This window comes from Podarcis muralis, chromosome 3 (assembly GCF_964188315.1).
Source record: "Podarcis muralis chromosome 3, rPodMur119.hap1.1, whole genome shotgun sequence".
Taxonomy (NCBI): domain Eukaryota; kingdom Metazoa; phylum Chordata; class Lepidosauria; order Squamata; family Lacertidae; genus Podarcis; species Podarcis muralis.
In genome coordinates, this window is record NC_135657.1 from 17,972,966 (window position 1) to 18,000,502 (window position 27,537).

At 44.6% G+C, this 27,537-nt stretch overlaps 1 protein-coding gene and 1 long non-coding RNA gene across 7 annotated transcripts in view; both read right to left on the reverse strand.

Moving 5' to 3' along the window:
• The window catches only part of LOC144327208 (uncharacterized), a 40,261-nt gene extending 33,790 nt beyond the window's left edge, over window positions 1-6,471 (reverse strand). Inside the window, exon 1 of the long non-coding RNA XR_013392122.1 lies at window positions 6,250-6,471. This is a non-coding gene — a long non-coding RNA (uncharacterized LOC144327208). The remainder of the gene's footprint in view (window positions 1-6,249) is intronic.
• A 3,901-nt stretch (window positions 6,472-10,372) lies between these two features.
• ANAPC1 (anaphase promoting complex subunit 1) overlaps window positions 10,373-27,537 on the reverse strand; it is a 60,064-nt gene continuing 42,899 nt past the window's right edge. For 5 of the 6 annotated variants that reach the window (XM_077925498.1, XM_077925497.1, XM_077925495.1 and 2 more), the window contains exons 35-48: window positions 27,072-27,148; window positions 24,995-25,085; window positions 23,424-23,477; window positions 21,667-21,860; window positions 20,532-20,618; window positions 20,223-20,340; window positions 19,986-20,063; window positions 19,200-19,267; window positions 18,007-18,145; window positions 17,094-17,180; window positions 16,312-16,407; window positions 15,791-15,989; window positions 12,996-13,130; window positions 10,373-10,754 (exon numbers count right to left, since the gene is read on the reverse strand). In XM_077925498.1, the coding sequence (XP_077781624.1) occupies window positions 10,639-10,754; window positions 12,996-13,130; window positions 15,791-15,989; window positions 16,312-16,407; window positions 17,094-17,180; window positions 18,007-18,145; window positions 19,200-19,267; window positions 19,986-20,063; window positions 20,223-20,340; window positions 20,532-20,618; window positions 21,667-21,860; window positions 23,424-23,477; window positions 24,995-25,085; window positions 27,072-27,148 (1,539 nt within the window). In that variant the 3' untranslated portion in view covers window positions 10,373-10,638. Of the gene's footprint in view, window positions 10,755-12,995; window positions 13,131-15,790; window positions 15,990-16,311; window positions 16,408-17,093; window positions 17,181-18,006; window positions 18,146-19,199; window positions 19,268-19,985; window positions 20,064-20,222; window positions 20,341-20,531; window positions 20,619-21,666; window positions 21,910-23,423; window positions 23,478-24,994; window positions 25,086-27,071; window positions 27,149-27,537 lie in introns of those variants that run through there. The other variant, XR_013392123.1, reaches the window with a different exon arrangement.

The following is a 27,537-nucleotide window of genomic DNA, read 5'->3' on the forward strand; positions in this document are numbered from 1 at the left end:
CTGGCAGCGACTCTCCAAGTTCTTTGTATTATTATTTTTAGGACTTTTTAGAACTGTTAAGAACTTCTTAGAACTTTTAAATGAGTGCATCCTTATTTGGGCCTTCTCACTCCACCAGAAGCAGGTCTGATAAGATGGCATCACGACTCCTTTGAGACACAATGGAGTGCACCTCCGGGGGTGAAGCCAAACCACTGTATTAGCAGCAGCAAAGTGCCCTCCCCAGGGCACACGGCCTGGGCAGTGAGAGTGTGTATGGAGGTCCTGGGCTGCCCAGACAACAAGACCCCCTTCTCGGCCTCGCTGGTGTTGTGTTCTCTAAAGGAAAGCAGAGCAATACGTTTGGCACCAGCTTGGCTGCAGGAGTCGCCGGAATGAGGCGTACAAGGTGCGATCCAACCATCTTAGGGAGCCCATTGTTGTAATAAGAGCAGGCCCACCAGAGGGCGCTTTGCCCATCAAAGCTGGAGCCTGCCCTGCGAGGGTGGAAGTTGGCTCTCATTTTCAGTCTGCAACCCCTATTGTCACGAAGAATTTCGGATCAGAAAGCAGTACCGGTATTCTAGCAAGAAAAATTGTAGTTATATTATGTTGTTGTTTAGTCGTGTCCAACTCTTCGTGACCCCATGGACCAGAGCACGCCAGGCACTCCTATCTTCCACTGCCTCCCGCAGTTTGGTCAGGCTCATGTTTGTAGCTTTGAGAACACTATCCAACCATCTCATCCTCTGTCGTCCCCTTCTCCTTGTGCCCTCCATCTTTCCCAACATCAGGGTCTTTTCCAGGAAGTCTTCTCTTCTCATGAGGTGGCCAAAGTATTGGAGCCTCAGCTTCAGGATCTGTCCTTCCAGTGAGCACTCAGGGCTGATTTCCTTAAGAATGGATAGGTTGGATCTTCTTGCAGTCCATGGGACTCTCAAGAGTCTTCTCCAGCACCATAATTCAAAGGCATCAATTCTTCGGTGATCAGCCTTCTTTATGGTCCAGCTCTCACTTCCATACATCACTACTGGGAAAACCATAGCTTTAACTATACGGACCTTTGTTGGCAAGGTGATGTCTCTGCTATATTATATTATATTATATTATATTATATTATATTATATTATAGTTTCACCAAAAACAGATAGAAGTGGGGATGAGGAGAAGGGTCAAGCAGAGGCTAGGTACTTCTCTCCTTTTCCTTTCAAGGCCTTCCTCCTTCAGGCTAACCAGTTTAAATGGCAACACTCTGTAAGCTCGTGCGTATTTCCATTTGAAAGTGAAGGGTAGCATTTCATCTGGCTGACAAAGGTCAAGGTGTTTTACAAGTTAAACCTATGCGCTCAGAAATAATGCCACCAAAAAACGTGTTTAGACTTTGCGGGGAGAGGGTGCTGAGGACTCCTTTTTGACAAGCAAATTCCTCCGTTTTTCCTGGTAGAAGATATGAGACAGGAAACTAAAATAGGCCTCTTGCTAATCAAAGTCAAACGTTCCCACATTTTGAAGCGAAACAAAGCAAAAGCAAAAACAAAACCCTGTTCAGAGATGTGGAATGAATCACAGGTTAAAAGAAACAAAAAATGCAAGGTGTTCATTGACTTACGTAAAACCTCAGTTATGTAACTTCATCAATTTCAGGCAATTATCTGTGTTGATAAATGCACACAATATAGTGCTATCATGGTGGGAATGGACTTCACAGCTGTCTTGTGGAAACTAATGCTTAGTTAACAAGTCCTAACATAATGTATAGTGTTATAAGAATTTTAAGGTCTTATATATGTAAAATAAACGTTCATAGATGTACCAAGCAAGTACATACATAAATGTATAGACCACATGTCTGAGCCAAAACCACTTGCTAGGGATGAATAGCAAGGTTTTTAAACTTCTTTTTAACCCACAGTCCAGTTTACAAATGAGTAAGGAAAGTTATGAAAGAGCATAGGATTAACCCAGTGCTGTGGTTTACTATTACGACAGTTGCTATTTGACTGACAAAATGATGGCACCTAAAACTGTGATGTAGCACAATGATTATGCAATCCCCAGAGTTTTTTCTTCTTCTTCGTTTTTGTATTTTCAAGGGGTGGAGGACTCTAAAGACAATTATTATTTTTACAAGCTAGTGGTATGGTTTTGTAGGAGGCAAGGATCCTCTAAATTCCTGGGTGCCAGTTTCCCCCCCTAATTCTGAAATTAGTAAATGTGGGTTTGATCAACGGATTTAGCAAGGCCTAAAAAAAATAGGTCAAGCCAGCTTGGCTTAGAGAAGTGCCATCAAAGAACCTATTTTCCTCCCCAAATGAGTCAATCACTAGAAAAGAATGTGAATAGAGTTGGTATGGGCAAACCTTTTCACCCCAAGAGCTACATTCCCACATAGGGAACCTTCTGGGAGCCCCATGGCAGAGGCCAAGTAGGCAGAACAACAGATGCAACTCTCACCTTTGCACAGGAGACCAGGAACGAAAGAACAGGGAAAGCCGCCTTACGCCAAGACAGACCCATTGGTCCATCTAGTTTAGCACTGCCAACACTGACTAGCAGCTGCTCTCCTGAGCTTCAGACAGGGAGTGTTTCGCAGCTTTACCTAGCGTTGTAAAGAAAAATACTACTTCCTTTCCCTTATGGTGTATCCAAGAGCCCGTATAGAGTCCTTAAGTAGGCTTTCTCTATCGGTAGGAGAAAATAACAGAGGCCAACCAGAGAATATTGAGGAGCAAAGCAGCTAATAAGCCTGATCTTTATTAAACTGTTGCAACAGGGTCCGCCGCTCACCCCATGCAGGGAGGGAGACTAGGAACCTAGAACAGGGGTAGTCAAACTAAGGCCCGGGGACCGGATGCGGCCCAATCGCCTTCTAAATCCGGCCTGCGGACAGTCAGCGTGTTTTAATATGAGTAGAATGTGTGGTTTTATTTAAAATGCATCTCTGGGTTATTTGTGGGGCATAGGAATTCGTTCATTTCCCCCAAAAAATATAGTCTGGCCCACCACATGGTCTGAGGGACGGTGGACCAGCCCATGGTTGAAAAAGGTTGCTGAACCGTTACCTAGAACACTGGTGTGCAAGCTCTTATATAGACATTTGAAAGTTGCCTTCCCTGTAGCTCAAGACCACCCCCCCCCCAAAAAAACATACATCACAGAAAGAGGTGGTCCCCAGCAGAAATATGAGTGTTTTGCTTCTCTCCTGTCTGCCAGAATACCTGATAATGCCTTATATGATTGCCTTTTCTGGGTAGCCTGCCCATTCCTTTGAGATGGTAAATACTTAGTTCCTGAATCTCTTACGCATATTGATAATTTGCTCAGCTTAACAGATACTTGCCAGACTGTATTTACAGGGAGGTGTAGGCCCCTACAAGTCCAAAGACAACTGGAAAGCTTTTCCCATTTCCGTCCTCCTTGCAGAGAAATACTTGAGGTCAATTTGGGAGAGCCAAAATGGCTTCAGGATTGTTCTCCTGTACTATTTCAGACACGTGGTTTATATTGGGAGCAGCCCAATCTGACTCCAGGAGGGAAGCAGAATCAGCCAATCAGACGGGACCCATTGTGTAAATAACATACCGTATATAAAGCCAGAGGTTTTGGGGGAAATTCATTCACCGTTTTACGAGCTGCAATAAAGAGCATGAAATCACTACAGGACTCCAAGTATATTTCAGGCAGAAAAGGAAGAATAATATCAACAAAGGAGATTGTGAACACATGAAGCTGCAAAATTGGTCTAGTCTAACACAGTCCTGATTTTTTTGATTGGCAGCACTGTAAGTAAAGCTGTGGATCTTTCCCCTTCAGGGTCAATCCAAAAATATTTGCTTATTTTTGTCATCTGGGCAGCCCAGGAGCTCCATACACACTGCCCAGGCTTGCGCCCCGGGGAGGGCACTTGGGTGATGCTATGTCACCCGGGGGGTGGGGCACTCAGATAGATGGATGCCAACAAAATTACACTTATTTAACAAAATGCAACAATGAGAAACAGCCTAGCTTTATGGCTGTAGAAGGTTTGGGGTTCAAACCCATCATCTCCCACCCAGATAGGGCTGGGGGCAGTACTTAATAGAACCGCTAAGCAGTTTACAAAAATAAATAAAACAAATATTAAAATAGTCACTAAAAGAACAGGTATAAAAAAGGTACTTTTAAAAAATTCAGAATGTAATTAGAATCAACAATAAGCTAAAAGCAGGCAAAAACAGAATTAGATATTTCATACTGACATGTTTAAAGGCCAAATGTTTATTGCCCTATTCATTCCTGCAATGCTTTCTATGCCTTCTCCCTTCCATTTCTAGAGAAGATGAAGACCTGAAGAGAGCTCTGTAACCATCTATGCTATGGGAAGCCCCTAGATTTTGCAACATCTGCCACAGGAAAGCCAAGTTCTTGCAAAATAAAAAAATACAGGTGCATTGCATTTAATGCTCTGTTGTTGTCAGTTTGTTCTGCAATGCTCATTTTGCAAAGGGTCTGGCTTTGATGCAGACCATTCAGCTCTGGCAAAACTTGACTGACAGCAAAACGAGAAAGGCTAGACATGAGAGCCAGCACTCTAGCTTGCTGGAGTTAGACTTAGATCAGATTTGAGTTCACAAATGTTCACAAATGGCAGCCTGAAGTGATCTTGTTGGAGGAAGGCTTGGATACAAATATGAAAAAACAGGAACAAACTAGGTCAATTACTCTCACTAAAGACAGAAACTGTTTGGAAACCCGAGTCTGGAAGCAAGACACAATACTCTGGGCCACACTTGTCCATCTCTTAGTTTTATTGATCATAAAACACCTGGAAAATGGCAATTGCCATTTTTAAACTTCCCATGTTGGCACCTGAACCTTCCGAATATTCTGCCATCACATTCCGCCCACCCCAGTTGACAGTCTACTTAACATGTCTGCTCAGAAGTCACTCCCATTCAGTTTCATGGGGATTATTCCCAAATAAATGGCGTTAAGATTACAGTGTGTATTTAATGGGGAAAGAATATAAACTGAATCCAGCCACTCAGCTTTCAAAGCCAAGTACTAACATTCTGTTGGTGAGACCAGAAAGAATAGCAGAATGAGTCCATGCAGATAGGTGCAGGTTTAGTTCTCAAAGAAGGGGCTCCGTGCAGCTAGATTTATCCCCTCCCATCTCCTGTGATGCCCCAACACGGATCCTGCTACTTTTCCCTCATATGAGTCAATGGCTGCCATTCATTCATTGGGGAGGAAATAAAACACTGGCTGTTCCAGGCTGTTCTAATGACCTGCCCTCCACACACTCCCCTGGGGTGCCCAAAGTGCTTTGCGCCCCCGTAGAATAGACTTAAGTATACCTGCCATGATGCGTTTGTCCAAGGATGTTTGTTGTCACTGCTTGAAAAGGAGAGATAACCTTCCATCCTTGCTAAAAAGCCTGCTTTCTCTCTAGCACAGAGGCTGCTCTTTCAGATATGTCTACCCAGCCTTTAGTGCAAGTCCTCAAAAAGCCAATTTGCAATTTAAAATAAATAAATAAACAAAACCCAGACAACAGAACTTAACAAAAACATCAGACACGATTCCAGCAAAAGTTATCAATTGCTGGTGGAGTAAAAGTGAGCCACAGGTGAGGCAAGTCTCACACACTGATTCTCAGCTGCTGCCTCGCGTTCTTAAAAATTAGACAGCGCTAACAGGAATCGGGTTCCAGTTTTCTTCCTGAACGACCTCTGCCTCATTCAAGAACCTGTTGTCTATACTCCTTACCTAAGACCTGCTGCCAGACCACATCCGCAAGCCCGCTTCCAAAGCGCTAAAACCACATTTCTGATCAGAAGTTACTACTAGCCCTCCTGAATTATTTCCACTTTACTGAACGAGACCACATCACTGAGCTGAATGACTGATAAGTTTCCAAATTACCTCTGCAGACCAGGATAGATAGGGCTGAATCAGAGTCTAATAATACCCGTTTCCAAAAACTCCGGCCCAAGGCTGGAGCACCTGGAGAAAGAAACGACCCAGAGAGCAGGTGCGTAATTTGCGCGGAGAGAAGGGCTTTCCGATCAGGCATAGGCGTTTCCTGACACGCTTGAGACCCGGGTGTTTCCTGCCTCCCCCAAAATTAGAGCAGGGTGCAGTTACAGAGCAGATCGGTGGAAGCTTTTAGCACACAGCCCCCGTGATATTTGCAAACGAGGCTATAGGAGCTCCACGTCCAAAGCTGCAGCCAGCTGTTGCGCAAAGTGCAGTTTTGTAAAAAAGACGGATGAAGTTGCGTCTTACCAGCATAGCTTCCTGCCGAGGAGGGGTTCCTTGGGTCTGTTTGGCCAGCCTGCTGAAGTCAGCTGTCGGGGTCCGTCCATGAGCCAAGCGCAGTTTTAAGACGATTTTTAACATAACAGAGAAGCGGCCCTTTTGCAAGAACTGACATACCATTATCTCCTCCAGCTCTTTCCACGTGCGCAGCAGCCAAGAGCGCACAACTTCGCGTTTGTAACGGGCGCCAGAAATGAAAGTCGCCCTGCTCGGCTCACATCATTGGTGCGGCGGGTCACGTTACCGGCTGGTTTCAAATTTTGTGTGACAGCTTGGAAAAAAGAAAAAAGAAAAACCCGAAAAAGGAAACAGGAAGCTTCTCTCTCGGATCTAATTATGACACGCTTGCGGTGCAAAGCGTTTCACTCATCGGGCTCCTTCCTCCAGCCCAGAAGCCTTGCATGCCAAATCACTCAGCTACTTTTCGGATCCCGGAGAGGGGGCGCGGCTCATGTACAGCAAGCACCCCCCCAAAAAAAACCACCACCAACGGAGATCTTTTGCTCCTGCCCAGCTCGGTGCTTCGAATCCCTGCAATGGGGTGAGCTCGTTGCTCGGTCCCTGCTCCTGCCAACCTAGCAGTTCAAAAGCACACCAGTGCAAGTAGATAAATAGGTACCACTCTGGCGGGAAGGTAAACTGCGTTTCCGTGCACTGCTCTGGTTCGCCAGAAGCGGCTTAGTCCTGCTGGCCACATGACCAGGAAGCTGTACGCCGACTCCCTCGGCCAATAAAATGAGATGAGCACTGCAACCCCAGAGTTGTCCATGACTGGACCTAATGGTCAGGGATCCCTTTACCTTTTTAACTAGAGGTTGAAAACGAAGCATGCCTTGCGCGTGTGTGTTGGGTTCCTCCGCCGTCGGAGGTGACCTGAATCTCAGTTTGCTGGGAATAGTCAAACTGGGGAGCTCAAGCTGGGCGCCGTGAGAACAGGATTCTTAGCTAAATGGGTCTGCGACCCGATCCAGCAGGGCTCTTTTGGACTTCAGGTACTTGCTGCTTTAACAAAACACCAGGATCCGGGGTGGTGTGTTTGTTTAGGACTTCATCAGCTCTCCAAGCGCAACTTGAGTGCCAACGTTTGACTGATGGTCAAAGGTCTGGAAGCCAAGCCTTAGGAGGATCGGTTTGGGGGAGCTGGGAATGTTTAGCCTGGTAAAGAGGAGGAGACTGAGAGGAAATACAACAGCCATCTTATATCGCAAGGGCACCCACATGGAAGATGGAAAAAGCTGGTTTTCTCCTGCCCTGAAGGGTAGGACCCGAACCAATGGCTTCACGTTACAAGAAAGGAGATTCCGACTTAACATCAGGAAGAACTTTCTGACAGTAAGAGCTGTTCAGCAGTGGAACAGACTCCCTCGGAAGGTGGTGGACCCTCCTCCTTTGGAGGTTTTTAAGCCATCTGTCATGGATACTGAAATATACTCGGAGTCGAGTGTGGATTTCATGCTCTTTATTCAGCTCATAGTAGTGAGGAATGAAAGTTCCCCTAAAATATCTGCTTTATATACATTATTTACACCGCACGTGATTGGCCTACAGGAGAATCCCAGAATTAGCCAATCAGGTTGCGGATTCACTTCCACCTGGAGCTGGATTGGGTGGCTCCTGCAGACCAATCAGACTGCTGCATTCTGAATCCGATTGTTCTAGGACCAATCAGACTGCTGCCTTTTGGATCCTATTCAACTCAGTACATAACAGATACTTTAGCTGAGATTCCCACATTGCAGGGGGTTGAACTAGATGATCTTTGGGGGGCCCTTCCAACTCTATGCTTCTACTGCTATTCGCTCAACAAATGAAATAAACTTCTGCAGTTTAGTTATAAATAGCATTTATATAAAAGAGGGATGTGGCCATTCCCCCCTTGACACTCTTCCTCCCCTTGCTTTCTAAACGTTGCCAGTTTTAACACATGGAGTTGCAGCTGTGTATGAGCTCTGCGTGCAATAATTAATTTAGGTGAATTGTAAAATTGGCTAAGCAAGGGGTTGCAGTCGCACACTTGCATGAGTATGCTATGCATTTGTATACCGTCTTGCTTGCTTAATGATCAAGAATAAAATACCTATATTTTTTAAATTTAAAGCAACTGCTATAGTTTGGATTTTCATTGCTTGTTCTCTTTGCTGGCTTTCTTGGTTCCTTATCACCACCCATTTAGCTTGCATGCTGTAAGCGCAGATACATTCCTAGACTAATATCCCATCAGGAACTGGAGTGTGTAACATAGTGTCATGGTTCGGTTCACGGGTGATTGAAGTCCCGGCTGGGGACGTCGGGGCTGGGGGCAAGATGGCGGGGTGGGAGCAGGAACGGGAGTCCAAAAGCCAGGCGTCAGAAAGCCAAGATTCTGAGGGTCAGAGAGCCAGGAGTCAAGAAGCCAAGAGTCCGAGGGTCAGGAAGCAAGGAGTCAAACGCAGCAAGGCAGGGAATGTGTTGCTGTGGCAAAGAGCTGAAGGGAAAATGCTGACCTTATATCCCTTCCCGCCTCTTGCCACCAGGTGCTGTGAGTTACCAATCGGCCTCACCTGTGTGGCTGCGCCTTGCCTCCTCAGAACGAACTTGGGAAGGCCCCAGTCCTGCAGTCCTATTGGTCACAGGGCCTGGCTCCTGCACGCACACCTGACACATAGCTTACGCATAGAATGAATATGCACTGCATGCAGTGTGTTCCAGGTTCGGTTTCTGACACCTGTTAAAAAAGGGGGAGAGATTTGGTGGCCTTCAGCTGCGGCTTGACCAGTGGTTCTCAAAGGGTGTGGCAGGAAGATTCAAGGGCCATCAAAGAAACATTTAAACACTAGTATATAAGAAAATTATTTGCAGAATATGGATAGATACCTTTTCAAAATGAGAGCAAGAGCATCAGGTGATACTGAGGACAAATGTTTTCCAATGTATTTTTGTCAATTTAAACTTGGTATGGTGCGAGCAAATTTTTTTATTCTGAAAGCGTGGCCCTGAGAAAAACAGTTCTGAGAACCACTGGGCTAGACCATAACTCAGATCTAGGACACTGGCCATGCTGGTTGGGACTGAGGCCCACAAACTTCTAGAAGACTACAGGTTCCACAGCTGTTGTGAGCATGAAAACCCTTCAGAGGAAGAGTCACAGTGGAACAGACTTCACTGGAAGGTGGTGGACTCTCCTTCACTGGAGGTTTCTAAAGAGGTTGGATCTCCACCTATCAGGGATTCTTCCCTCTGCAGCCACAGCAGGCGCTGTGATTCTCCAGCAGCTTGACTTCACCCCTGGAGGTGCACTCCATTGTCTCTCGAGACAGCCAGATGCCAACAAAAATAGGTTTTGTTGATAGGGTTGTAATTAGCCCAGGTTTTAAAGGATATTCAATATTGGTGTTGTTAAGTTTTTCATATGTACTTTGCAGGATTCAACTAAGTTGTTCCATGCATGGAACAATGTGTGCTTCCTCCTGCAGCCCCTAAATCTGTTCTGGAGGGCTGGGGGAACACAGGGGAAGAAAGTCCTGTTGCACAAGCAGACTTTGTTCTCCCCTTAACACTATGTTGAATTCCACCCACTGCTTTATACTTTTAAAAACCACCTTGGGTGGGCTATCCCCAAAACGGTAGCAAATTTTATAAATAACTAAGCAGATCACAGCATAAGGAAAACTGTATTACTGGGTGGGGTGGGGAGGGTAGTGGCAGGAAGAAAGTCGAAGTAGCACAGCATTGGCACACCCGTGTTTCTTGTAACATATAGTTCCTCTCTGAAAGTGCATGGAACCTGAATTCATCATGATGGATAGCCAGCACTCTCACCCTCGCTACCATTCTACACTGAAGGAGTATGAATGGCAGTAGTAGTATACTATAGGTTTTGCTTGTTTTGAGCAATCAGACTTTGGAAGTATATGTGCAAAGGTGACTTCAAAGAAGGCACTGAGCTGAGCTCTGTGTGATTCTCCCACCTGGAGATTCAAATCGCAACATTTAGAAGAAGCGGGCAACGTAGCGCCGCTAGTTCAAGGATGCTGTGTCGAAAAGAGCTGTTGACAAATTGATTCCAGGTGGTTTATTTTCCCAGTTCATCATCAATATTTCTCTCTCTCTCTCTCTTTTGGCAAACAAGCTTTATTTACAAAAAGTAAACATATTAATTAGCACGGGCATGTAAACCGTCCAACAATATATAAAGCTCTCTCTCTTTTTTTTAATCACTCTCAAAACATAAAAAGGGAATGGAAAACGCCAAGGAAGAAGTTTGTAAACTTAGAAAGCAAAGCCTGACTTCATCAATGCATCTTTCGTCCGACGTCAAATGCTAAACGGATACTGGCGTTTTGGTCACTTGGTTGTGTCAAATTCAAGTTATTGCTTTCACAAAAACATTGCCTGTGGATTCCCCAGCAACAGAGGGGCGAGTCTTAGAAGGGCACGGACTGGCATTCCCAGGGGCTTGAATTTCAACAGCAATTCAGAGAAGGTTGTGCAACCTAGAAGGATAAAGGAGACGAGGGGGAAATGATTACACCTTCAAGTAGAACAAATATACCAAAACAGTGGATTTTAGATGCAGAATGGCAACTCTGCTTCAGCACAGAAGAAGAGTTTGGATTTGATATCCCACTTTATCACTACCCGAAGGAGTCTCAAAGCGGCTAACATTCTCCTTTCCCTTCCTCCCCCACAACAAACACTCTGTGAGGTGAGTGAGGCTGAGAGACTTCAAAGAAGTGTGACTGGCCCAAGGTCACCCAGCAGCTGCATGTGGAGGAGCGGGGAAGCGAACCCGGTTCACCAGATTACAAGACTACCGCTTTTAACCACTACACCACACAGTTCATACCTGTTGTGTGTATAAAATATGTCGCTGCATTTTACATTTTGTTATGTTTTTATATTCTTCTGGAAGCCACCCAGAGCAGCTGGGGAAACCTAGCCAGATGGGTGGAGTATAAATATTATTATTATTAATATTATTTGCACTGACATAAACTCATTTTGTTATATTATTATCATCATCATCATTTATTCAGCTCCTGCCTTCTTGTTCCTTACAACTGGTAAAGTACTGCTAAAGAGAGCAACCGCATGTTGGCCAAATGAACATATTGCAATAGCTGATTTATTGAGAGGCTGACGCTCAAGAGCAGAAAAGATCCATAAGGGATTTTCGAATCATATCATTAGGGGCCCCCTTTTAGAAGTGTGGGAGAGAAATAAAAAACTCCTAGAATGGAGAACACCTTGGTGGCTATCCCCAACGGATATGCTGATAATAAAAAAGGTAAACATGGAGGGTAAAAGATTAACATACGAGGATTTACTGACAAAAACGGAAGGTGGATGGAGGATGAAAACGTATGAAGATTTGAAGAATGAGCTCTCGGGGTGGTTACAATACCATCAAATAAATGCGATATGGACAGCGGATAAAAAGATAGGCATGAACGAAAAAAAATCGAAGTTCCAGACAGAGATAATTGAAGGTAAAAATAAATTATTATCGAAAATGTATAATATACTACTAGAATGGGATACGAAAGATGAGGAAATAAAAGGGGTAATGACAAGATGGGCTATGGACTTGGGTTATAACATAGAATGTGACAGATGGTCTGAATTATGGTCTAGCGGAATGAAATTTACAGCATGTGTATCACTGAGGGAGAACTTAGAAAAGATGATGTACAGGTGGTACATTACCCCAGCAAAGCTGGGGAAAATGTACAAAACCAGTAATAAGAACTGCTGGAAATGTAGAACTAAAGAAGGCAATTTCTTCCACATGTGGTGGACATGCGAGGAAATGAAGAAATATTGGGAATTAATTTATAATGAAATGAAAAAAATATTTAAATATACATTTCCTAAACGTCCGGAAGCATTCCTATTAGGAATTGTGGGGGACGAGATTAAAAAAGAAGATAAAGTGCTATTTCAGTATGCTACGACCGCGGCCAGATTGTTAATCGCCCAAAATTGGAAAAGTCAAAATACCCCAACAATTGAAGAGTGGCAAATAAAATTATTCGACTTCGTAAGTTTAGCAAAATTGACGCAAAGAATTAGGAACCAAAAGAAAGCAAAGTTCGTGAACGACTGGAATAAATTTTTGACCTACATGGAAGGGAAACATAAAAACCTGATGACTATAGCGGGTTTGATATAAATCTCACGATGTATATACAAATTTAAAAAAAAAAAACCAACTGCAGAGAGACAAACAGTAGATATTAAGAAGCCTGAAAGCAGGAGGGAAGGAAGTCAATAGGGGGATGAATAGCAAAAAACCGTTTAATGTTTTAAAGAAACAAAGGGGAAGAACAAGTACTGATTTGAAGAATTTTTCGTTTTTTCTTTTTTCATTTTCATTTTCGTATGAAATGTTGTTGTAATTATTTGTAATGTATTTGTATGATGGTAATTTAAATTAATAAAGACATATTTGCATGATTAAAAAAAAAAAAAAAAAGAGCAGAGCACAAGGCTTGCACGGAAAAGGACCCATATTCAGTTTCCAACATCTCTGGGTGGCTCTGATTCCTGCATTGCAGGGGGTTGGACTAGATGACCCTTGGGTTCCCTCCCAACACTACAATTGTAAGATTAGGCTTAGGTTGAGATGGACCAACTTTTGCATTTTTGTACAGTGTTGGTAATCCAAGGTTTTCTCAGTGTTATTTCCCCCACCCACCCAATAATTGTGATTAATAGCTGGGTTTTAATCTTACCTTCCAAGCCTCCAGCTAACAGCTGCGCCGGTGTTGGAACAGAATGATATATGAGGAAGCAGGCCAATATACTTAGCTGAGATTCGTCGGTTGGCTGTCCACTTAAATAGGAGTGCAAGCAGACGTCGCCTCCAGCTGCAACACACAAGAGAGGTGAAGCTCAGATTTAGCAGATGGAAGCGCAGCAAAATGTTGCAGTGTGGAATGTTCTTGGTTCAAGGTTCTGACAAGCAAGGGCACCTATGGATGCAACCAGCTCAAGGATATCATGCACTCACTACTGGCTGATTTGCCCCTATATACAATGCCCAGAGAGAGAAAAATATTGTCTATTCTTAAGTGGTTGTCACCCACTTAGGATTCCCCCAGGAAATGACAGCCCAACTCTTAGCTGATAAACACCTAAAAATTACACACCTGGTAGACAAATTTGCTCTGGCAGCTAAGAAGCTATGTTGATGATTTCTAATTGTAAAACTTTTTTGCTGTAATTTTTTTTTATGCTGTAAAATTCTATAGGTTATGTTGTGTGGTTTCAGAGGAAAGCCTTGCTCTTGCCCTCTGTCGTTCATTGTAAAGGCCCTTGGCTATACACACAAAAATTGATGATAACCAGCCAGCCATGACCTTCTAAGACACTCCAATCCATTTGCCCTTCTCCTGGTTTTCCGTTCCGCACCGCTCTCAACAGCCAATCAGCATTCTGTGGCAACTGAGCATGCTCAATCCGCACTGGGCGGTTTGGGGTGGGCTGAGCCCTCCTTTATTTTTGTTCCTAAAGTTTTTGGGTTCTGTTTTTGTACTTCTGCACAAAGGCTGGGCTCCCCACGCCTCCTAATCTCTCTCCCTCTTGTGTGTCAATGATGTTGTTCTGGCTACATAAAGGTTAGCACTTTGCAAGTGAGTTTGCTATTATTACACTGGATTTCTTCATTTGTGTGTGCGTGGGGGGGTGTAACAGTTTGATTAGAGTCCTTTTCTGGCAGCATGGAGCTGAATATGCTCCCCTGTCCCCAATGATCAGGACTTTCTAATTTCTCTGTGAGAATAGAGCCCCGCCTTCAGAACTTCCTGCTCAATGAGGGAAGAGGCGGAGCCAACTGAGATGGAGACAGGGGCACAGGGCCTTCTCGGTAGTGGCACCCGCCCTGTGGAACGCCCTCCCACCAGATGTCAAAGAGATCAACAACTACCAGACTTTTAGAAGACATCTGAAGGCAGCCCAGTTTAGGGAAGCTTTTAATGTTTGATGCATTACTGTATTTTAATATTTTGTTGGAAGCCGCCCAGAGTGGCTGGGGAAGCCCAGTCAGATGGGCGGGGTATAAATAAATAAATAAATAAATTATTATCATCATTATCATCATCATTATTATTAATTTGTATTATTTGTATTATTTGAATGCTTGAAACAGGGCTATGGTAAAAAGAGGGAAGCCAGAGTTGTTTGATTCCTCCCAGGACAAAGCTTATTAAAAATAATCTTATTCTCCAGGAAGGGGGGTGGACTTCCCTAAGAAGATGCAGAGAGATAGTCCAGATCTCCGCCCCCCTTAATGGCACATAGATGGGGTCCGCAGACAGTTTTTCTGGGTCATGTTGCCACCATGACTAAGCCGCTTCTGGCGAAACCAGAGCAGCGCACAGAAATGCCGTTTACCTTCCCACCACAGTGGTATCTATTTATCTACTTGCACTTTTTGAGGTGCTTTCGAATTGCTAGGTTGGCAGGAGCTGGGACTGAGCAACAGGAGCTCACCCTGTCACGGGGATTTGAACCGCCGACCTTCTGATCGGCAAGCCCAAGAGGCTCAGTGGTTTAGACCACAGCTCCACCCGCGTCCCTATGACACACTTTGGTTACCTGTAAAAAAAAAATGCGTTTGTTTTTGTTTTAAATTTCCTAATGTTGAAAACTATTAGCAGCAGTATTAAAAGAAAGCAGTGTTAAGAAAATTGGTTTGCATTTTTGTTTTGTTTTTGAGATTGTCTATTGGTTTTACAGTGGTACCTCGCGTTACATACGCTTCAGGTTACATATGCTTCAGGTTACAGTCTCCGCTAACCCAGAAATAGTACCTCGGGTTAAGAACTTTGCTTCAGGATGAGAACAGAAATCGTGCTCTGGCAGTGGGAGGCCCCATTAGCTAAAGTGGTGCTTCAGGTTAAGAACAGTTTCAGGCTAAGAACGGACCTCTGGAACAAATTAAGTATGTAACCAGAGGTACCACTGTATTGTGCAAGCTGCCTTGGGAGTAATTTAAATTGAAGGGTGGCACAGAAATGAGTAAAACAAAATTCTCACTTTTAATGTCTCCACGAAGTCATTGCATGAGCGGAACAATTTCCACCCGTGACACAGAACTTCTCCATCCTCTCCCGCCTCACATGCACCCCCACACTGCCACCCCCCCCCCCAGTCTGCTCCGGGAGTTCCCCCAGCCCTCCACACACAAGGGGAAGAGAGGGAGGGGAAGTTCCACTGAACACGTGGAAGTTGTTGGCTTGCACAATGACTTAACTGGATTCAGCCCATACAGAGCCAGATGTTTTTATTTTTGGAACAGCTTCAAATCACAGTAAGAACTGAATTGTTTTAAGACTTTCTGGCTTGCGCGCACACACAAAAACCTTACTAGAGATTACAAATGAACATCGGGTCGTTTGGGGGCAGAAATTCATGGTCTTAGGAATTCATGGTCTTGGCTTAGCTACGTTGCCATTCAGAGGAGAGTCCTATCTGCCAACTGCACAGAACTTGCTTCTTTTAGCGGCAAATCCCCTGCTATTTTTACCTTGCAGCCACTGATCCAAGGTATTATCGATGGAACACTTAATCACAGGTAAAAACTCAGAGTTCATAAAAAGGCCCCGGTGTGGATTCTTCCTCATTCTCTCCTGGTGACTTCTGGAACTGAAAAATTCTAGAACCAACTTTATCTGCCACAAGTCAAATGTCTCTGACATTTCTCTTTTTTCCAGTCTTCTCACAGCCTAGCGGAAAAGGAAAAAAGAGCTTGAATTAACTCAATACTGTTGGAGCTACAGATAACTAGTTTATAAAATGAGTCGTTTAGAGACTTACATAATCAGAAAGAAAGCTTAGGGGGAGTTTGCGTGATCAGTGTCACAAGGTGGCAGGATTCTGCTACAACTACTCATTCATGCAGACACGTTCCCATAGGTTAAAAATCAAGATATATTGCGATTACAAATGCAATAGGCTTTTCGTCTTTGCTTTCTTAACGGGCAAAAACCAGCAGGAAAATAAGCAACACTTTGCTGAAATGAAAAGGATTCTGCAGCATGCTTTTACCTGGTCAATTGCGATGTAAGCCGGCAACATTTCAGGATTTTCCTGAGTAACACACTCGTACAGGATAGAAGAGAAAAGGTCGAACACTTCCTGTTTCTAAAAAAACGAAGAAGAGGTAATTTGGGGGGGGAAATGCACCATAAATGTTGCAGTGGGTGGGGAGCCAGATGTTATTGGAATATAACTCCTATTGCCACTGACCATTGGTCTTGCAGGCTAAGGCTGATTGAATCCAATTAATAATAATAATAATAATAATAATAATAATAATAATAATAATACCCAGCCCATCTGGCCACTCTGGGCGGCTTCCAACAAAGATTAAAAATACATTAAAACATCAGTCATTAAAAACTTCCTTAAACAGGGCTGCCTTCAGACGTCTTCTGAACATCAGATAGTTGTTTATCTCTTTGACATGGGAGGGCGTTCCACAGGGCGGGCACCACTACCGAGAAGGCCCTCTGCCTGGTTCCTTGGCAAGCTGCCCATACCGGCATACTGCCTACTCTGCTGGTAGTTTAAACAGACTTTGGAGAGGCTGATTTTGTCAACTAGAATGCGAATCATCCCACCCATACGTTCTTTAATTTTTAAATTCCTCCTGTGCAAAACCGAGATACTCTAGTCTTCCCAAAGCCTTACAATAACTCCCAGCAATTGGGCATTTACAGGCATGCTGTCTCTGAGAGCATGCATGAGAGTGGAGTTTCACATTGGCTCTGCCGAAGCCTGCCTTTTAATTTTTTTTTTTAAGCTAGGTTTTGCACCTGACAACTTACTTGCCCCGTGTTTGCAGCCGGTTTGCAGAAATAGTCAGCAAATGAAAGCAGCGCAGGATCAGATGTAAAAGCAGAAATAGCTTCTGGCTGAAAAGGAAGGTGACATTTAAAATTAAGGATTGTTTCCTTCTTTGCGGTTCATGGGGAAAGTGCAATTCATACAACCCTTCCTCACTGCAGGCTGCCACCTCCCAGACGAATGGGAAAAAACGTAATGGAGATAACACTACCCCTTAGCAAAAAGCTCTGACCTGAAAAACAGATTCAAGCAGCTGAAAATCTTGCTACCTTACCAGCACAGCTGAGCCAACGAAGTGGTATTATCTCAGCCCTTTGGGGGAGAATGAGACAGGCCGCTGAAACTTTCCCCAATGCAGGTCAGTTTCTCATTTTGCACTGACATGAGGTGCCACAGGGGCCAATGCGGAGACATTTGGAGTCTTCCCAGTGAAATTTGCACCAGAATGACAGCTGCCTTTCACAGCTTGCGTTAATTTCCCAAAGATGGCTCTTCCTTATAACCACTGGCCTCACAACCCAATGGAAAATTCAGGTTTTTTTCGCTTTTTGCTTGTTATATACTGTAGGGGTCAGCAAAGTTTTTCAGCAGGGGGGCAGTCCACTGTCCCTCACCTTGTGGGGGGCCGGACTATATTTTTTGGGGGGAAATGAACGAATTCCCAAGCCCCACAAATAACCCAGAGATGCATTTTAAATAAAAGCACACATTCTGCTTTAAATAAAAGGACACATTCTACTCATGTAAAAACATGCTGATTCCCAGACCGTCTGCGGGCCAGATTTAGAAGGCGATTGGGCCGGATCCAGCCCCCAGGCCTTAGTTTGCCTACCCATGTTATATAGTTTATATTCATTGCAGCTTTTTTCCCTCAACAGTGGCCATAAGGACTACCTTGAACGCCCGGGCATCCGCATTCCGGTGAGTGACAGTCTGCGCCAAAAGGCTTCGCCAACCCATTGGGTCCTCTTTGTATGAAAGCTGCCCAGCCCTCAGTTTTACATACAGGACTCCATCTTTTGAAAGAATTGATCTGCAAGAAGAAAGGAAGGTTTGGGGGTTTTTTGTTTCAGATTAAGAAGTTATCCATGCTAATTCACATATCTTGAGTACAGATTATCATTGTACCATGCAACAACTGAAAGCACTACAAATTCCACACTCAGTTCCCTACAAATGCTGAGGTGAAGCACTGTTGTTTTATTCTGCAGAGTTTTATCCACTGATATACATTTATATCCAACATAGAACTCATTACGTTCCCAGGTGGGCTCCCATCCAGGCACTGCCCAGACACACACCTGCTTAGCTTTAGCAAGGTGGCTGCATCATGAACCCATAAGCTATGCATTAAGAGTTGTCGGATAAGGATATCTGCATGTCTACTGTCATGAAGAATATGAAAGAGAAAGCCAAGAAAAAATGGCGGGGAGCAAATGTCACAAAATGGGAAGGAGCTATGAAGGTTAATCAGTGACCCAAAACAATATTTCAAAAAAGGGAAACCTAGATTTCCTTGAAGGCCTCGGACAGATTTCTTGCTTTTCTTTGAAGTAGGAACACCATTTTGAGGGACTGGTTGGCTATCTGCCCTAGATGTTTTCAATTCTATTAATTCTATTCTATTCAATTCAATTGATTTTATTGCCTGTTTTTACCCTGCTGATGTATTCGCAAACCAGATGGAAGTGTGTGATAGTCCTGTTGTTGTTCTGTCAATTTTCACACTGTAACACCTTTGTTCCAGCAGTCTGCACCGGATCCATTTTATAACAGGCACAGAGTTGGATCTCATGTGAGTTTCATGTGCAAAAGGGAGGAGAGGTCTTTTCTGCTTTGCAGAAGATGGGAAAAATCCACAGGTGTTCCACGCATAGGAGAAAATTGCTGGGTCAAGGTTGACATATATATATAAAGTTAAAAACTGCATATCTGCTTAACACCAGCCACTGGACAACTCCTACAAGCAAACAGATTTTCCAACAATTGCAACAGCAGCTTAAATTTGGACTTTGGTGTGTCTGCAGTGCAGCCATAATTGTGGGCTGCTATACTGTTATTGCAAAAGCTTCACCAGGACTACTTACTTTAAATGGTGTGTGCCTCTGCTTAAATCAATCAGCAGCTCCCAGTATCGGGGGCCTTTCACTCTGATCTGGAAACATAAAATAAAAATAAAAATCAGTTACACAGGGAATTATACATATTGGATGGGATCAAAACACCACGGGCAGTGTCACTCACACCCAGGGACTTTTAATGTCCTCCCTTTCAAGACCCAAAACATGCACGGTTTATTACAGTGGTTGTCAACTTATGGGTCCCCAGATGTTGTTGGACTACAACTCCCATCATCCCTGAGCTCTGGTCTTGCTAGCTAGGGGTGATGGGAGTTGTAGTCCAACAACATCTGGGGACCCACAGGTTGAGAAAGGTTGGTTTATTAGACCCTCTAGGAGCTGTACTCCGTAAGTCACAAAAGATGCACCTGAGATGACATTCCACCAATGAACTTTCCATTCCTTAACTGGAAATCCAGAGCGGGACTGCAGGTGCAAAATAGTGGGGGATTTTGCAAACCAAGTTTAAAAGCAGAGTTGTTAAACCGAGCAACCTAACCCCAAGCCCTGTCTCCACTAATTCTCATGGTATCGCACCCTACTTTCTATAATAAATATCAAACCTATGATGTCGTAAGGTGGCATGCCAAGGGGCTATACTATTTCCACCCATTGCATCTTGGAATTACACTATGGCTGCTTCTACCCTGCCCCCCCAGCTGTGCTTGTTGGGGCTGATGGGAGTTGTAGACCAAAACAGCAGGAGAGGACCCAGCCGAAGAAGGCTGCCATAAAGCAAGCTCCGTCATATACCTGCTTCAGTAAGTGGAGTTCGGGAAGAAGAGTGGGTGCCATCAGTTCCTCGGTTGTTTCCTCATACCACTGAGTTCCCTTGGGGGGGGGCGCAGAAATACAAAATAAACCACACACTTTAGTCAACCTGTATCACTGAAGAAAGCACATGACAACCATGCTGGCTCAGAGGGACTGTGTACATTCTGCCCCCACCCTTTTGGGTAAGTCCCCTTCACCCCACAGAATCAAGTCTACCTTGTAGGTAACCTCCAGCAGTGAGTAGCAAGGCGTATCTGTATCCACGTCCACAGGGACAAGGAGCCTGGGCTCTGCTGCCAGAACATACAGATGCCGCAAGGCCTGGAGGTGATACCTGTGCATACAAAGAGTGCAATTACTGCAGGAAGGTAATTTTAAGGCTCCGTCCAGAATCTAACTGCATTCAACAGGCACCGGGAAACTGAAATAAAGCCTCCCAAGGTGCAGAACGCATTATCTGTTGCTGGGTCCAACCGGGCTTTCCTAGGATCTTTGTTTTAACCAACTCTGCTGGTTAAGCCTTACCTGTTATCCGTACTGTGAACTGGGAAGTGAGGATACACGGCACAAAGCAGGGCAGCAATGGAAGAATTTGAAGTGCTAAGTGAGTACCTGCAAAGAAAGAATATATACAGTCATACCTCATGTTACATTTCCTTCAGGTTGCGCATTTTCAGGTTGCATCCCGTGGTGACCTAGAAGTACTGGAAAGGGTTACTTCCGGGTTTCGCCACTCGCGCAAAATGATGTCACGCACATGCGCAGAAGCGGCGAATCGCAACCCGCGCGTGCGCAGACACGGGTTGCATTCTTTTCAGGTTGCGAACGGGCATCCGGAACAGATCCTGTTCGCAACCAGAGGTACCAATCTGTGTGTGTGTGTGTGTGTGTGTGTGTGTGTGTGTATACACATATATGGGACACGGGTGGCGCTGTGAGTTAAACCACAGAGCCTAGGACTTGCTGATCAGAAGGTTGGCGGTTCAAATCCCCACGACAGGGTGAGCACCAGTTGCTCGGTCCCTGCTCCTGCCAACCTAGCAGTTCGAAAGCACGTCAAAGTGCCACTGTATTCTGCTCTGGTCAGACCTCACCTGGAGTACTGTGTCCAGTTCTGGGCACCACAGTTCAAGAAGGACACTGACAAACTGGAACGTGTCCAGAGGAGGGCAACCAAAATGGTCAAAGGCCTGGAAACGATGCCTTATGAGAAACGGCTAAGGGAGCTGGGCATGTTTAGCCTGGAGAAGAGGAGGTTAAGGGGTGATATGATAGCCATGTTCAAATATATAAAAGGATGTCATATAGAGGAGGGAGAAAGGTTGTTTTCTGCTGCTCCAGAGAAGCAGACACGGAGCAATGGATCCAACCTACAAGAGAGAAGATTCCACCTAAACATTAGGAAGAACTTCCTGACAGTAAGAGCTGTTTGACAGTGGAATTTGCTGCCAAGGAGTGTGGTGGGGTCTCCTTCTTTGGAGGTCTTTAAGCAGAGGCTTGACAACCATATGTCAGGAGTGCTCTGATGGTGTTTCCTGCTTGGCAGGGGGTTGGACTCGATGGCCCTTGGGGTCTCTTCCAACTCTATGATTCTATTGGGATGCTCATATGCATATTCGCTTTGAGGGGGAAAGGCTTCCCTTTGAAATGACGTTATTACCTTCCCCCTCCCAAAAAGAGGAGCCCGAGAGCCATATGATGCGCCATGTGGAACCCGTAGTTCATCTCCCCACCAGCCTTCTTGTGCATGAAGCGGCAGAGCTGGAGGACCTTCAGGTTTCCCGACCCCGCCATCACCATCGCAAGGGACATCAGCACCACGCTCAGGCAAGTCTCCAGGTTGTAGTGGCCTGCCTTGAATATGGACACAGAGGAGGCAAGTGGTCAGTTCCACTTGTATCTCCTAAGCAGGGAAGCAACACAATCCCAGGCTCAGGAACAAGGAAGATCTTATTCAGAAATAATAATAATAATAATAATAATAATAATAATAATAATAATAATACCACCCTCCATCTGAAGACCACAGGGCAACTCCACAGCATAAAAATGCAGAATGAGAACGCAAAATACACAATAAAAGCAAAAGCAAACCAATAACTTCCCTCCCACAATCCTATGAATGGCTGCTCCCTGAGTTCAATGGGACTTACTCCTAGCTAAGTGTGTGTGTGTCTGGGTTTTAAAATAAGGACAACCATTAAGGTGTCTGTTGTAACCATTCCTCACAGGGGAGAGACTGCTCCTTCATCTAAACTAGGAGCAGGCAAAAGTTAAGTCAGAACTCTTGGGTGGTTTGCAGCAGGCCAGCAAGGGGTTCCCAAAACGCCAAAGAGCAGCAAAACATGTATGTAAATCTGGTTGCTGAACTGAATAAACTTTCGCGGGGGGCCAGGGGTTGATTTTTGCGCGAAAGGACGGTGAGCTCACTTGGCAGTCCCAGTCCCTTCCCCACTTGGAAAACCTCAGTCCAAAATGCAGTTCCCATTTAGATAATAATTATTATAACAATATATTATTTAACAACAACAACAACAACAACAAATAAATAAATAAATAAATAAATATATAAATTTATATCCCGCCCTCCCCAGCCGAAGCCAGGCTCAGAGCGGCTAACAACAGTAAAATAATACAGCATTCTAAAACCAATTCATTATAAAATCAGTTCAAATCAAATTAATGGCAACCATTGGGCTAGAGTTCTGTGAGGATTGCCAAAGGAGGGATCTCAAATAACCCCTGCTTTAGAATAGCTGGACTGGTTTCCAGTTCATTTGCAGGCCCCATCCAAGGTCCTCAGGTGTGCTTAAAGCGTAAACGATGCAGGCCCCAAATATCTGAAAGACCACATCCTTCCCTACAGACCCTCTTGGGCACTGACATTGGGAGAGGGGCCCCTCTGTCCTCAGACGCTTGGGGGGGGGGTGGAAGCCTGCAAAAAGGACTTCTCTTTGGGAGCCCCTAAGTTACAGAACTCCTTCCCCACAGAAATGCACCTGGTACCTTCATTATACAGCTTCTAGAAAATGATACAAGACGCACCTCTTTGCTCTGGCTTTTGGCACTTGAGGTGTTTGTTTTTTAAGACTCCCCTTGTTTTTATGACTGGAAGTTGTTTAAAACTGTTTTTAATATTGTGTTTTAATGTTGTAACTTGCTCTGGGACCTTAGGGTCAAGAGTAGGCAATAAATAAATAAAGCAAGCTGTGGAGCAAACTCGGAACAAGTACCCATTCCTCTTCTCAAACTCTCTGTTTAGCTAGCAGAAGGGTAGGTTACTGCAGTACTTGAGGACGTGTGGGGTCAGGGTAATGGTCCAGTGATCCCTCTCCCCCTCCCCAAAAAATTCAACCAAAACAGCATTATAAAATTTTGGATTCTACTATGAACAATAGTGAATCTGGAGAAACTTACTATGGAAGCCGTAGCCGAGGACAAACACTTCATGAAATCTTTTGCAAATGTGTACTAGATGGAGGAATTCAAAATTGGCACATGTCAGGAAAGCGCAAGAAACAACTGTGGGGCAGGGAGTGAACCTGGACTCTCAAGACATGCAAACCACTCACTCGTCCACCCTGCTAAAGTCTCGCCCATAAATATGCACCCTTCATTATTCTTTCGTAAGATCAGAATCAGAAGAGACCTGAAAGCCACCTGGCCCTGAAGCAAACACTTCTAAACCTATAATCCAGAGGTTTAGAAGCAGGGGTTTCTCAGTTTTTGCCCCCGTTTCATCAAACCACACACACACACACACACACACACTGCAGCCTCCCTTTGCAACCTCCCAGAAAACATGTTAAAACCGTGTTTCTTCAAACAGGCACCCTATAATGTTCTGAACATTATATTATTGCAGTAACAAGACTGCAGGTTATTTTAAGTTTGCTGCTGCTGCTGCTGGCCCTTTGTGGATCTATGCACTGCTGTCAGAAAGCAGGCATGAGCTAGTTGTCCCAGGCGTGAGATGCTGAAATGTCATTCATCATTATGGTAAAACCATCCACATGGCTCAAGCAACGTAGTATGGAAGAGTTGGAAGAAACTGTTAGAATTCCTGCTCCATGATTTCAGTCATGGGATTGTTGTCTATCAGATGACGGTATATGTTTTGACTCCACAGGGTGGGAAGTGATAGAGTCAGGATGTTTGTGTTACTGTGTTCTGTGAAGTGGGACTATTGTCCTTTGTTCATTTTTTCTCTTTGCTGTCTGATGCTAAAGAGAGAGGGAGCCATGTTGCAGTGCTCTGTCTGTGCTTATATGTAAATAAAGTAGATTAGCCAAAATGCTGAGTTGCTGAGGTCTGTTACGCAAACTGCGAAGACTCTGTGGATCCCTAAGTGTGCCGGTGTCTGTTGGCATCGGTCACTGTGATGTTCAGGCAGAAGAAAGCTTTTGAAGCTCCCGAACGATTGACCAGGAGGGAGGGAACATGCCAGTCGGGTATGTGTCTCTGCCAGGGTCCTACTCGAGTGTAGGCCGAGCTCCTGACAGAAACATCATTCCCCAACTCTTTTCTTCTTTTAGGATGGGGTGGGGAACCTGCGTCCCCCTCCCTAGAAGCTGTTGGGACTCCAATTGCCTCTAGCTCCATTCAGCAGGGAGCTTACTGATCAGGGATGCTGGAAATCACTGTGCAAAAACATCTGGAGAGTCACAGGTTTCCTACTCCTGGTTTAGCATGTATCAATATCAAGCTTTCACAGGGACCCTGCAGTCACAACTTGGCCTTGAAATTCAGAGACACAGAACAGTGGGAAAGTGGGGGTTTAGGGAGGCATAAATTATGTACCCTGGACTTGTATATTTCCCTGAGATTACGTTACACTATAGAATCATAGAGCGGGGAAGGGACCACAATGGTCATCTAGTCCAACCCCCTGCAATGAATTAATCTTTTGCCCAACATGGGGCTTGAACCCAGAACCCATCCCTGCAAGTCTATGATAATAAATCCTGACCAGCTACTGATGCACTTACCAAGCAGTTAAAGGCAGCTAGGTTTTCTGAACCGGCAAATCGAAAACCCAAAGACAAACAGGCCCCAGCGATGATGTAGACATGAGCCTGCCTAAAAAGAAATGTTTGGCATGAAGTGTGTCTTCATATACAGTTAAAAGATTATATCAAATTACACTGGCTTCCACTTCCTCTCTGGTTAAAAAAAATATAATGCAATTGAGCTACTTCTGCAACAGGAAAGCTGAATTCTCCTAAAAAGCACTGGAGGGGTGAACTGACCTGTCTTAGGAATGCTCGCAAATAAGCCTTTGCTCATTCAGGATGCTGTTGCTACACACACTTTTCCATGAATTTATCCCATGGCTCAGCTGTAATGTTCAGGGGTCCAAAACCACACAGGAGTGGTCAAGCACGTGGAACTTCAAAACAATAAATCAGGGCTTCTGTTGATCCAAGCATTTGGCCATGCCCGTGTGGTTGTGGACCTTAAAATGTTACAGAGGTGCTGTGGGATGATCCTGCAGGAAAGAGGCTTGGGTTGGGAAAGTAATCTTGATACAACCTGGTTTATATATTTTCAAGAGGTTGTTTTCATATTGCTAATACAGTGCAAAAATGCAACTGAACCCTGGGGCTTTGGGACTAGATGGATGGAAGCAAAAAGGAAGACTGGCAAATTAATAATAATAATAATAATAATAATAATAATAATAATAATAATAATAATATTTTATTTATATCCTGCCCTCCCCAGCCGAAGCCGGGCTCAGAGCGGCTAACAACAGTAAAAATAACAAAGTTTACATAAAATCATAATCAATTAATTGAAATACATTCTAAAATCAATTCATTCTAAAATCAATTCAGAGCCAAATTAATGGCAATCATTGGGCTAGAGTTCTATGAGGATTACAGAAGGAGGGGGTCAGACTGTGCCTTGGCCAAAGGCCTGGTGGAACAGCTCTGTCTTGCAGGCCCTGCAGAAAGACGTCAAGTCCCGCAGGGCCCTAGTCTCTTGTGATAGAACGTTCCACCAGATCGGGGCCATGGCTGAAAAAGCTCTGGCTCTGGTTGAGGCCAGCCTAACCTCCCTGTGGCCTGGGATCTCCAAGATGTTTTTATTTTAAGACCGTAAGGTTCTCCGTGGGACATATCAGGAGAGGCGGTCCCGTAGGTACGAGGGTCCTAGGCCGTATAGGGCTTTAAAGGTTAAACCTTTAAACCTGAGCCAGTGCAGGTGTTATAGCACCTGGTGAATGTGATCCCGCAGCGAGGACTCCGTAAGGAGTCTCGCCACGGCATTCTGCACCTGCTGGAGTTTCTGGATCAGTCTCAAGGGCAGCCCCACGTAGAGCGAGTTACAATAATCCAGTCTGGAGGTGACCATCGCGTGGATCACAGTGGCTAGGTCAGGGCGAGAGAGGTAAGGAGCCAACTGCTTAGCTTGGCGGAGATGAAAAAACGCCGCCTTTGTTATAGCTGCAAAGCCACTTATTCAACGCATTTCTATTAACTTCCAAAAGCTCAACAAGCAGAAGGAGATGCCTGCACACGTGCCTGATTGCAATACATTTGCAGTACAGGCGTTTATGCATGTTCAATTCCCGAACTCATTGGAATGCAGCAGGGCTGTTGCGCTTTCCCACACGTCAGCAGTTAGCCGGGAGTTTCAGCAAAGCCCTGCTGCACTTCCGGCTCACGAGGAGACCTTCCCCAGAGGGGAGCAGGACTTGGCTGAGCAGCTTGGCAGACACGCAGGGAAGAAGTTTCCCCGCATGCCAGCTGTACAAGACCCGCTGCCTCTCTGGCTCACGTGGATCAAGGGGTCTGACTCCACATATTTTTTATTTATTTACTGAATTTATATACCGCCCTATACCCGGAGGTCTCAGGGCAGTTCACAAAAAAGATTGCAATATATAAAATAAAAATAAAAACAATATCCCAATAATAGCCCCCACAGCACAAGGAGCTGCCATGCTACAGAACCTCCCACACCCACTGAAATAATATGTCTAGGGCCCCTGAGTTTGTCCTTTGCTATACCTGCCCAAGGACTACAGGAAGTAGGAATCGGTCCCATTTGATTACTTACGCCAGAGTCTCCAAATTCAGGTCTTCGGAAGAAGGCATTTCAGTCGCATGAAGGGATACGCTGTTCTCCCTCACAATCTGTTAAAAACAAGTCAGCGGATGCAGAGAGTCATTGCCGTTTGTGCAAAGGTTTCTGTAGCTTCGTGGATACACTTTACTTTTTAAAGTCAGAGCCCAGCTGCAAGATTTTAATTTTGGATGCCTGAAAACAAGAGGACTCTGGTAACCTATTCTTCCATTACAGATACAATCTGTAAGCATCACATGTCTTCTCTTATAGAGACTAATGCAAGCTACAGCTCACTTCTATACATGGTTAGCTGGAATTGACTTCCATGAATGGAGCTTGTTCTCAAGTAAGCATGCTTAGAATTTGTGGCTTGTCTTGTTTATGTGAAATGTTGACTCCATGCATGTCTCTAGCCACAAAGTGTAGAACCCTTTACTGCTGTAAGGGGGAAATGGAG